Source organism: Bombina bombina, chromosome 4 (genome assembly GCF_027579735.1).
Source record: "Bombina bombina isolate aBomBom1 chromosome 4, aBomBom1.pri, whole genome shotgun sequence".
NCBI classification, from domain to species: domain Eukaryota; kingdom Metazoa; phylum Chordata; class Amphibia; order Anura; family Bombinatoridae; genus Bombina; species Bombina bombina.
Window position 1 is genome coordinate 537560921 of NC_069502.1, and position 12668 is coordinate 537573588.

General features: G+C 42.7%; 1 protein-coding gene across 1 annotated transcript in view; it reads left to right on the forward strand.

The window, feature by feature from the left end:
- The window catches only part of SH3BGRL2 (SH3 domain binding glutamate rich protein like 2), a 125836-nt gene that overhangs the window by 84420 nt on the left and 28748 nt on the right, over positions 1 to 12668 (forward strand). Inside the window, exon 3 of the mRNA XM_053710472.1 lies at positions 12448 to 12528. Within this exon, the coding sequence (XP_053566447.1) occupies positions 12448 to 12528 (81 nt within the window). The remainder of the gene's footprint in view (positions 1 to 12447; positions 12529 to 12668) is intronic.

A 12668-nucleotide genomic window follows, 5' to 3' on the forward strand; every position in this document is an offset into this window, starting at 1 on the left:
CTAAAGGGACAGATTTCTGCTCTGTCTATTCTTTTACACAAGCGTCTGGCAGAGAATCCAGACGTCCAGGCTTTTTGTCAGGCTTTGGCTAGGATTAAGCCTGTGTTTAAAACTGTTGCTCCTCCGTGGAGCTTAAACTTGGTTCTTAAAGTTCTTCAGGGTGTTCTGTTTGAACCCCTTCATTCCATTGATATTAAGCTTTTATCTTGGAAAGTTCTGTTTTTGATGGCTATTTCCTCGGCTCGAAGAGTCTCTGAGTTATCTGCCTTACATTGTGATTCTCCTTATCTGATCTTTCATTCAGACAAGGTAGTCCTGCGTACTAAACCTGGGTTTTTACCTAAGGTTGTTTCTAACAGGAATATCAATCAAGAGATTGTTGTTCCATCGTTATGTCCTAATCCTTCTTCAAAGAAGGAACGTCTTTTGCATAATCTAGACGTGGTCCGTGCCCTGAAGTTCTACTTACAGGCAACTAAAGATTTTCAACAAACTTCTCTGTTTGTCGTTTACTCTGGACAGAGGAGAGGTCAAAAGGTTTCGGCTACCTCTCTCTCTTTTTGGCTTCGTAGCATAATACGCTTAGCCTATGAGACTGCTGGAAAGCAGCCTCCTGAAAGAATTACAGCTCATTCCACTAGAGCTGTGGCTTCCACTTGGGCCTTTAAAAATGAGGCCTCTGTTGAACAGATTTGCAAGGCTGCAACTTGGTCTTCACTTAATACTTTTTCCAAATTTTACAAATTTGACACTTTTGCTTCTTCGGAGGCTGTTTTTGGGAGAAAGATTCTACAGGCAGTGGTTCCTTCTGTTTAATGTTCCTGCCTTGTCCCTCCCATCATCCGTGTACTTTAGCTTTGGTATTGGTATCCCATAAGTAATGGATGACCCGTGGACTGAACACACTTAACAAGAGAAAACATAATTTATGCTTACCTGATAAATTTATTTCTCTTGTAGTGTGTTCAGTCCACGGCCTGCCCTGTCTTTTTGAGGCAGGTTCTAAATTTTAAATTATAACTCCAGTCACCACTGCACCCTATAGTTTCTCCTTTCTCGTCTTGTTTCGGTCGAATGACTGGATATGACATGTGAGGGGAGGAGCTATATAGCAGCTCTGCTTGGGTGATCCTCTTGCAACTTCCTGTTGGGAAGGAGAATATATCCCATAAGTAATGGATGACCCGTGGACTGAACACACTACAAGAGAAATAAATTTATCAGGTAAGCATAAATTATGTTTTTAGCACCAGTAACTAAAATCCATTGCTGTTCCCACGCAGGACTGTTGAAACCAGAGAACTTCAGTTGGGGGGAACAGTTTGCAGACTTATCTGCTTCAGGTATGACCAGTCTCTTTTCTAACAAGACCCAGTAATGCTAGAAGACTGTCAGTTTTCCCTTGGGACCGGTAAACCATTTTCTTAGACTCAGTAACAGAATTAAGGCTTATAAATTGGGCTCTATGCTGGTTGACACTATTGTGGGCTAAATCGATTAGTTTTTTATCATATTATATGACAATTGGAGTGTTTTTGTGAACTTTGAAACACTTTTGGGAACGTTTATTTGCGCCTGGCAGTTGTTTAGACGCCTAATCTAGTCAGAAAGGCCCCTTCTCTCTGGTATGCAGAGGGAGGAGGCCTCATTTTCGCGCCTCAGTTGCGCAGTTACTTCCATAGGCAGTGCATGCAGCTTCATGTGAGAGGGTCCTGTGGCTGAGTAAAGGACTCGGGGAGGCTCAATTCTGTGTTGAATCACCCCTAAGGAAGGTAAAAGCCGCAGCAAAGTCTGTGGCAGGGACTGTAGTGTGTTTAAACCGGTAAACTGAACTATTAGCTCCGGTTTGCTCATTTAAGGGTTTTGAGACTTGAAATTTGGTGTGCAATACTTTCAAAGCATTAAGACACTGGGGTGTAAATTTCAGAAAGATCGGATATTTCTTTGATAGTTTTTTGAACATTCAGAAATAAAGTGTGCTCTTTTTATTATTTAAAGAGACAGTAACGGTTTTGTTTAAAATTGTTTTTATTGCATTAATAGCCTGCCTAAATCTGTCTAACATGTCTGTACCTTCAGATAGCATATGTTCTGTGTGTATGGAGGCCAAGGTGGTTCCCCCTTTAAATGTATGTGCAAATTGTGCCATGGCATCCAAACAAAGTAAGGACAGTACTGTCACATTTAATAAGGTTGCCCAAGATGATTCTTCTAATGAAGGTAGTGGGGATAGTTCATCTTGCTCTCCTTCTGTGTCAACACCAGTTTTGCCCGCGCAGGCGATACCTAGTACATCTAGCGTGCCAATGCTTGTTACTATGCAGCAATTAACAGCAGTAATGGATAATTCTATAGCAGGTCTTTTATCCAAACTGCCAGCATTTCCCAGAAAGCGTGATTGCTCAGTTTTAAATACAGAGGATGAGCAAGTACCCTCACATCAATCTGAGTTGGCAGTGAGGGAGGGTCTGTCTGAGGGAGAAATTTCTGATTCAGGAAACATTTCTCAGCAGGCAGAACCTGATATCGTGGCATTTAAATTTAAGCTAGAACATCTCCGCGCCCTGCTTAAGGAGGTGCTAGCTACTCTTGATGATTGTGATTCTTTGGTAATTCCAGAGAAGTTGTGCAAAATGGACAAATTCTTAGAGGTCCCAGTGCACGCTGATGCTTTTCAGATACCCAAGAGGGTGGCGGACATAGTGACTAAGGAGTGGGAGAAGCCAGGTGTACCTTTTGTTCCACCTCCTATATTTAAGAAAATGTTCCCCATTGTCGACCCCAGAAGGGACGCATGGCAAACGGTCCCTAAGGTAGAGGGGGCAGTTTCAACGCTAGCCAAGCGCACAACTATTCCTATAGAGGACAGTTGTGCTTTCAAAGATCCTATGGATAAAAAATTGGAAGGATTGCTTAAAAAGATTTTTGTTCAGCAGGGTTTCCTTCTTCAACCAATTTCGTGCATTATTCCTGTCACCACGGCGGCGTCTTTTTGGTTCGAGGAACTAGAAAATTCGCTCCAAAATGAGACTCCATATGATGAAGTCATGGACAGAATTCACGCACTAGAGTTGGCTAATTCCTTTATTTTGGATGCCGCCTTTCAATTGGCAAAATTAGCGGCGAAAAACTCAGGTTTTGCAATAGTGGCGCGCAGGGCGCTTTGGCTAAAATCTTGGTCGGCGGATGTGTCGTCCAAAACAAAATTACTTAATATTCCTTTCAAAGGTAAGACCCTTTTCGGGCCAGAATTGAAGGAGATTATTTCAGACATCACTGGGGGAAAGGGCCATGCCCTCCCACAGGATAGGCTTTTCAAGGCTAAGAACAAGTCTAATTTTCGTTCCTTTCGCAATTTCAGGAACGGACCGGCTTTTAACTCTGCAGCCTCTAGACAAGAGGGTAACGCTTCCCAGCCTAAACCAGCATGGAAACCATTGCAAGGCTGGAACAAGGGTAAACAGGCCAAGAAGCCTGCTGCTGCTACCAAGACAGCTTGAAGCGGTAGCCCCCGATCCGGGACCGGATCTAGTAGGGGGCAGACTTTCTCTCTTTGCTCAGGCTTGGGCAAGAGATGTTCCGGATCCCTGGGCACTAGAAATAGTCTCTCAGGGGTATCTTCTAGAGTTCAAGGAACTTCCTCCAAGGGGAAGGTTCCACATGTCTCGCTTATCTTCAGACCAGATAAAGAGACAGGCATTCTTACATTGCGTAGGAGACATATTAAAGATGGGAGTGATAAACCCAGTTCCAACAGCGGAACAAGGTCTGGGTTTTAACTCAAACCTGTTTGTAGTTCCCAAAAAAGAGGGAACTTTCAGGCCAATTCTGGATTTAAAAATTCTAAACAAATTCCTCAGAGTTCCATCATTCAAAATGGAAACCATTCGGACGATTTTACCAACAATCCAGGAGGGTCAATATATGACTACCGTGGACTTAAAGGATGCGTACCTGCATATTCCTATCCACAAAGATCATCATCAGTTCCTGAGGTTCGCCTTTCTGGACAAACATTACCAGTTCGTGGCTCTTCCGTTCGGTTTAGCCACCGCTCCCAGAATTTTCACAAAGGTGCTAGGGTCCCTTCTAGCAGTCCTAAGGCCGAGGGCCATTGCTGTAGCACCTTACCTAGACGACATTCTAATCCAAGCGTCGTCCCTTTCCAAAGCAAGGGCTCATACAGACATTGTTTTAGCCTTTCTCAGGTCTCACGGGTGGAAGGTGAACATAGAAAAGAGTTCCCTGTCCCCGTCCACAAGGGTTCCTTTTCTGGGAACAATAATAGATTCTGTGGAAATGAAGATTTTCCTGACAGAGGTCAGAAAGTTAAAACTTCTAAACGCTTGTCGAGTTCTTCAATCTATTCCTCAGCCTTCCATAGTTCAGTGCATGGAAGTAATAGGACTAATGGTTGCAGCAATGGACGTGGTTCCTTTTGCTCGAATTCATTTAAGACCATTGCAACTGTGCATGCTCAAACAGTGGAATGGGGATTATGCAGACTTGTCTCCCCAGATTCAAGTAGACCAGGTAACCAGAGACTCACTCCTCTGGTGGTTGACTCAGGATCACCTGTCTCAGGGAATGAGTTAACGCAGACCAGAGTGGGTCATTGTCACGACCGACACCAGTCTCTTAGGCTGGGGCGCGGTCTGGGACTCTCTGAAGGCTCAGGCTCTATGGTCTCGGGAAGAGTCTCTTCTCCCGATAAACATTTTGGAACTGAGTGCGATATTCAATGCGCTCCTGGCTTGGCCTCAACTAGCGAAGGCCAGATTCATAAGATTTCAGTCGGACAACATGACGACTGTAGCGTACATCAATCATCAGGGGGGAACAAAGAGTTCCTTGGCGATGAGAGAGGTATCCAGGATAATCAAATGGGCGGAGGATCACTCCTGCCATCTATCTGCAATTCACATCCCAGGAGTAGACAACTGGGAGGCAGATTATTTGAGTCGGCAGACTTTCCATCCGGGGGAGTGGGAACTTCACCCGGAGGTCTTTGCCCAGTTAACTCAACTATGGGGCACTCCAGATATGGATCTGATGGCGTCTCGTCAGAACTCCAAGGTTCCTCGCTACGGGTCCAGATCCAGGGATCCCAAGGCGACACTAGTGGATGCATTGGTGGCGCCCTGGTCGTTCAATCTGGCTTATGTGTTTCCACCGTTCCCTCTCCTTCCCAGGCTTGTAGCCAGGATCAAACAGGAGAAGGCCTCGGTGATTCTAATAGCTGCTGCATGGCCACGCAGGACTTGGTATGCAGACCTGGTGAATATGTCATCGGCTCCACCATGGAAGCTACCTTTGAGGCAGGATCTTCTAGTACAAGGTACATTCGAACATCCAAATCTAGTCTCTCTGCAACTGACTGCTTGGAAATTGAACGCTTGATTCTATCTAAGCGTGAGTTTTCAGATTCGGTTATAGATACTCTGGTTCAAGCCAGAAAACCGGTGACTAGGAAAATTTACCATAAGATATGGCAAAAATATATCCGTTGGTGCGAATCCAAGGGATTCTCTTGGAGTAAAATTAAAATTCCTAGGATACTTTCCTTTCTCCAAGAGGGTTTGGATAAAGGTTTGTCAGCTAGTTCTTTAAAAGGACAGATATCTGCTCTGTCTGTTTTGTTGCACAAACGTCTGGCAGCCGTGCCAGATGTACAGGCGTTTGTACAGGCGTTAGTCAGAATCAAGCCTGTCTACAGACCTATGACTCCTCCATGGAGTCTAAACTTAGTTCTTTCAGTTCTTCAAGGGGTTCCGTTTGAACCCTTACATTCCATAGATATTAAGTTACTATCTTGGAAAGTTCTGTTTTTGGTTGCTATTTCTTCTGCTAGAAGAGTTTCTGAATTGTCTGCTTTGCAGTGTACTTCACCCTATCTGGTATTCCATACAGATAAGGTAGTTTTACGTACCAAGCCTGGTTTTCTTCCAAAAGTGGTTTCCAACAGGAATATTAACCAGGAAATAGTTGTTCCTTCTCTGTGTCCGAATCCAGTTTCGAAGAAGGAACGTTTGTTGCACAATCTAGATGTGGTCCGTGCTTTAAAATTCTATTTAGAAGCAACAAAGGATTTCAGACAGACATCATCTTTGTTTGTCGTTTATTCTGGTAAGAGGAGAGGGCAGAAAGCTACTGCTACCTCTCTTTCTTTTTGGCTGAAAAGCATCATCCGATTGGCTTATGAGACTACCGGACGGCAGCCTCCTGAACGAATTACAGCTCACTCTACTAGAGCTGTGGCTTCCACATGGGCCTTCAAGAACGAGGCTTCTGTTGATCAGATCTGTAAGGCAGCGACTTGGTCTTCTCTGCATACTTTTGCCAAATTTTACAAATTCGATACTTATGCTTCTTCGGAGGCTGTTTTTGGGAGAAAGGTTTTGCAAGCTGTGGTGCCTTCCGTTCAGGTTACCTGACTTGTTCTCTCCCTTCATCCGTGTCCTAAAGCTTTGGTATTGGTTCCCACAAGTAAGGATGAAGCCGTGGACCGGACACACCAATGTAGGAGAAAACAAAATTTATGTTTACCTGATAAATTTCTTTCTCCTACAGTGTGTCCGGTCCACGGCCCGCCCTGGCTTTTAGTCAGGTTTAAAAATTGTATTTCTATACACTAGTCACCACGGCACCCTATGGTTTCTCCTTTTTCTCCTAACCGTCGGTCGAATGACTGGGGGGCGGAGCCAGAGGGGGGGCTATATGGACAGCTTTTGCTGTGTGCTCTCTTTGCCATTTCCTGTAGGGGAAGAGAATATCCCACAAGTAAGGATGAAGCCGTGGACCGGACACACCGTAGGAGAAAGAAATTTATCAGGTAAACATAAATTCTGTTTTTTTATGCCCTAGGTCCCCTCACCAAGAGTAACTCTGTTTTGTCCGGGTTCACTTTGAGACAGCTAGCATTCATCCATTCTATGAGGTCTGTTAAGCAACTGTTTATGCGGCATGCTGGGTCTGTAGTATCTGGAGCAAAGGAGAAGTAGAGTTGTGTGTCATCAGCGTAACATTGATACCTTAGGCCAAGTCGGTTAATAATGCCCCTTAGTGGTAGTAAGTAAATTGTGAATAGCATGGGAGACAGGATGGATCCTTGTGGAAAGATTTAAACCAGTAAAGGACTGGGCCTCCTAGACCATGTGCTGCAAGCGCTCTATTAGAATCCTATGGTCAGTGGTGTCAAATGCAGCTGAGAGATCCAGGAGGATTTGGATGGAGTAATCACCTTTTGTCTCTTGCCATGAGGAGATCATTTAGCACTCTGACTACCGCTGTTTCAATGCTGTGGCGGCATCTGAACCCTGACTGGAAAGGATCGAATATGTTCAGGCGTGATAGATGGGCTTCCAGTTGAGTTGCCACTACTTTTTCAATTATTTTCCCCAGAAATGGGAGGTTGGATACTGGTCTCTAATTAGTCATGCAGTCTAGGTCTAATAAAGGTTTCTTTAGGAGTGATTTTACCACAGCTTCTTTTAGAGGATCTGGGAAGTCTCCTGTTTTTAGTGAACACTGCACTATTTTTGTGAAGGTTGGGGCGAGTGTTTCAATGCATCCAGATATGAGCTGAGTTGGAGCAGGGTCTAAGTCACACATAGTAGGGTGCAACTTTTGTATGGTGTTTTTAACTCCTTTTATATCCACATTTGCAAAATAGTTGCCTAGGTCTATTGTGGTAGAGTTCAATTTCGCGTGATAAAAATGAAGATTTTTTTCTGAGTTCTCTTGGATTGATATTTATTTAGATGTTTGGTAAGAGCGGCTTTATCCTCTGGATCATGTGTTCTGCGCCACTTTCTCTCGAGTTTACGTCCTGTTCTTTTCATTTCTCTGATGGAGCTATCAAACCACGGTGCATTGTTGTGGGTTTGTGCAATGCTTTCTAGCGTGCTCTCATGGTTTTGTTGTAGAGTCGGACTAAGGAGCTGGGGTCTTCACAGGTGCCCATTAGTTCACTTAGATCCATATGTGATGCTACATCCTGTGGTGTCATCCCTTTTAATGAGTGGTGTTTGACCAGATTCTGAGGCTGGTGTCTGGTTGATTGTGATACAATGGATAAGTGAATGGAGTGGTGGTCTGACCAGGTAACTAGGTTTACAGTTACTGGTGACACTTCTAGTCCAGACTGAAACACTAGATCAAGTGTATGAACTTTTCTGTGGGTGGGAGTGGTGACGATTTGTGTGAAGCAGAGTGTACTCATCAAGCTGAGGAGATCCTGCCCAAGCAGGGATAGGGTGTTTTCAATCCAAGTGTTGAAGTCTCCTAATATAAGACATCTGGGGTGTTCAAGGATCAAGCCAGCCAGAAGGTCTGGGAGTCCCTGAAGAAATCTGTTCCCATCTCCTGGGGGGGTCTATATATTAGCAGTATTCGGAATCCTCTCTCTATTGAGAGACTGGCAGCTACGCAATCAAAAGGCTGGGTTTTGTGGACTGATATTGGTCTGGGATTTAAGGATGATTTCGCACAGATCATAACTCCGCCTCCCTTGCAATCTTGTCTCGGGCGGTGGAACACCGTGTAATTGTCTGGAATAGCTGCCTCTAGAATAGGCCCTACATTTTCATCTAACCATGAGTCTGTGATGCATGCTAATTCACATGTTTCAATAAGGTCTGCAATAATAGCTGTTTTGTTCTTTATTGATCTGGCATTGCATAGGATTGCTCTGATAGGACAGTCTTGGGATTCTGAGTTTTTGCTCTGTACTTTGGAGACAGCGGCCTAGATTTAGAGTTCGGCGGTAGCCGTCAAAACCAGCGTTAGAGGCTCCTAACGCTGGTTTTGGCCGCCCGCTGGTATTTGGAGTCAGTGATTAAAGGGTCTAACGCTCACTTTTCAGCCGCGACTTTTCCATACCGCAGATCCCCCTACGCCATTTGCGTATCCTATCTTTTCAATGGGATCTTCCTAACGCCGGTATTTAGAGTCGTTTCTGAAGTGAGCGTTGGAGCTCTAACGACAAAACTCCAGCCGCCTGAAAATAGCAGGAGTTAAGAGCTTTCTGGCTAACACCGGTTCATAAAGCTCTTAACTACTGTACCCTAAAGTACACTAACACCCATAAACTACCTATGTACCCCTAAACTGAGCTCCCCCCACATCGCCGCCACTCGATTAAAATATTTTAACCCCTAATCTGCCGACCGCCACCTACGTTATACTTATGTACCCCTAATCTGCTGCCCCTAACCCCGCCGACCCCTGTATTACATTTATTAACCCCTAACCTGCCCCCCACAACGTCGCCGCCAGCTACTTAAAATAATTAACCCCTAATCTTCCGACCGCAAAGCGCCGCCACCTACGTTATCCCTATGTACCCCTAATCTGCTGCCCCTAACACCGCCGACCCCTATATTATATTTATTAACCCCTAATCTTCCCCCCTCAACGTCGCCGACACCTGCCTACACTTATTAACCCCTAATCTGCCGAGCGGACCGCACCGCTACTATAATAAAGTTATTAACCCCTAACCCGCCTCACTAACCCTATCATAAATAGTATTAACCTTTAATCTGCCCTCCCTAACATCGCCGACACCTACCTTCAATTATTAACCCCTAATCTGACGACCGGAGCTCATCGCTACTATAATAAATGGATTAACCCCTAAAGCTAAGTCTAACCCTAACACTAACACCCCCCTAACTTAAATATAATTTACATTTAACGAAATAAATTAACTCTTATTAAATAAATGATTCCTATTTAAAGCTAAATACTTAGAACCTGGATGGTGAAGACAAGGTAGGAAGATCTTCAGGGGCTTAGTGTTAGGTTTATTTAAGGGGGGTTTGGGTTAGATTAGGGGTATGTGGGTGGTGGGTTGTAATGTTGGGGGGGGGTATTGTATGTTTTTTTTACAGGCAAAAGAGCTGAAATTCTTGGGGCATGCCCCGCAAAGGGCCCTGTTCAGGGCTGGTAAGGTAAAAGAGCTTGTAACTTTTTTAATTTAGAATAGGGTAGGGAATTTTTTTATTTTGGGGGGCTTTGTTATTTTATTAGGGGGCTTAGAGTAGGTGTAATTAGTTTAAAATTGTTGTAATATTTTTCTTATGTTTGTAAATATTTTTTTATTTTTTGTAACTTAGTTCTTTTTTATTTTTTGTACTTTAGCTAGTTTATTTAATTGTATTTATTTGTAGGAATTGTGTTTAATTAATTTATTGATAGTGTAGTGTTAGGTTAATTGTAGGTAATTGTAGGTAGTTTATTTAATTAATTTATTGATAGGGTAGTGTTAGGTTTAATTATATCTTAGGTTAGGATTTATTTTACAGGTAAATTTGTTATTATTTTAACTAGGTAACTATTAAATAGTTCTTAACTATTTAATAGCTATTGTACCTGGTTAAAATAATTACAAAGTTGCCTGTAAAATAAATATTAATCCTAAAATAGCTATAATATAATTATAATTTATATTGTAGCTATATTAGGATTTATTTTACAGGTAAGTATTTAGCTTTAAATAGGAATCATTTATTTAATAAGAGTTAATTTATTTCGTTAGATGTAAATTATATTTAAGTTAGGGGGGTGTTAGTGTTAGGGTTAGACTTAGCTTTAGGGGTTAATACATTTATTAGAATAGCGGTGAGCTCCGGTCGGCAGATTAGGGGTTAATAATTGAAGTTAGGTGTCGGCGATGTTAGGGAGGGCAGATTAGGGGTTAATACTATTTATGATAGGGTTAGTGAGGCGGGTTAGGGGTTAATAACTTTATTATAGTAGCGGTGCGGTCCGCTCGGCAGATTAGGGGTTAATAAGTGTAAACAGGCAAAGAAAGAGGTACGCTTGCTCACTGTGGAAATGCTGGAAATCATAAATTTATTAGAAGACCAAACAGGTACAGGTATGCTGGGTCACAGTTAGGAACGCCTGACGCGTTTCGCGCATGCGTGGATGCGCTTCTTCGGAGGCTAATAAGTGTAGGCAGGTGTCGGCGACGTTGAGGGGGGCAGATTAGGGGTTAATAAATATAATATAGGGGTCGGCGATGTTAGAGCAGCAGATTAGGGGTACATAGGGATAACGTAGGTTGCGGCGGTTTACGGAGCGGCAGATTAGGGGTTAAAAAAAATATGCAGGGGTCAGCGATAGCGGGGGCGGCAGAATAGGGGTTAATAAGTGTAAGGTTAGGGGTGTTTAGACTCAGGGTACATGTTAGAGTGTTAGGTGCAGACGTAGGAAGTGCTTCCCCATAGGAAACAATGGGGCTGCGTTAGGAGCTGAACGCTGCTTTTTTGCAGGTGTTAGGTTTTTTTTCAGCTCAAACAGTCCCATTGTTTCCTATGGGAGAATCGTGCACGAGCACGTTTTTGAGGCTGGCCGCGTCCGTAAGCAACTCTGGTATCGAGAGTTGCATTTGCGGTAAAAATGCTCTACGCTCCTTTTTTGGAGCCTAACGCAGCATTTGTTTGAACTCTCGATACCAGAGTTAAATTTATGGTGCGGCCAGAAAAAAACCCGCGGAGCGTTAACAGCCCATCTACCGCCAAACTCCAAATTTAGGCCAGCGTGTTTTCTAATGGGGATCACACAGTGCGTTTTTTGTGGTTTTTAGGTTGGATCACTTCAATTGGGCTTGCGGGTGGACAGGGTGGTGGGGCATCTGTGATAGTGTCAGGATATAGAACTTTAAATTTTGATTTTGCTCCACGACAGCGGTTAGGAGAATGTATAAATATTAAATTCACTAAAACTGTGAATCTGAAATGGTTTAAAAGAGAGGGAAAAAAGAATTCACCAAAACATGACACAACATAATGCATTGAGAAGTAAAATACCGGAAATGACGTTAATTAAAATTACTAGCTATCTCTATATATTGGCAGCTGTTACTATCCAGTTCAATATGTTTTTTTTTTTTTTTTTTTTTTTATTATTATTATTTTTTATTTATTTTGGTTGTTCACAAATTATGATTATCAGTTATTTGTAGAGCGCCAACAGATTACGCAGTGCTACCAACAGATTTGCAGTTGATATTGACAGCACTTATGCTTTTACTTTGTGCATTTAACTTATTGGCAGCCAAAGTGTTAAGATTAGCCCACCACATTGCAAAATGTGACTATGAATAGGGAGACTGAATAGATTATAAAATACTGTATTAAGCAATCTCTCAGCATATGTATTTGCTATATTAAAAACATTAATTTGTTTACGCTTAGTCATGGCTCCTAAAGCATTTTTCTGAGTGCGATACGGTTTATCTCTCTGAAACAGGAAACATGTTAAATATGTATTGTGTATGTTTTTAACTTCGGGACCATATACTGATCACAATGACATATTCACTTAGCATTTTAATTCTTCTTATGGTGTGCTCATCAAGCTATTCTGTAGAATTAAATCATATGTCTTTCCTTTGCACTAACCTGCAAATGCCTCTTCTTTTTTTTTATTGTTTAACAGGATTACGATTGCTTTTTCGATTCCAAGGAGAGTAATACAGTCTTCTCATTCCTGAGGCTAAAACCTAGGCCAGCGACAAAGGTAATATATACTATACACTTAATAACTTCAGCAAGTGACATTAAAGGGACAGTCTAGTCAAAATTAAACTTTCATGGATCAGATAGGGCATACAATTTTAAACCACTTTCCAATTTACTTTTATCATATTTGCTTTGTTC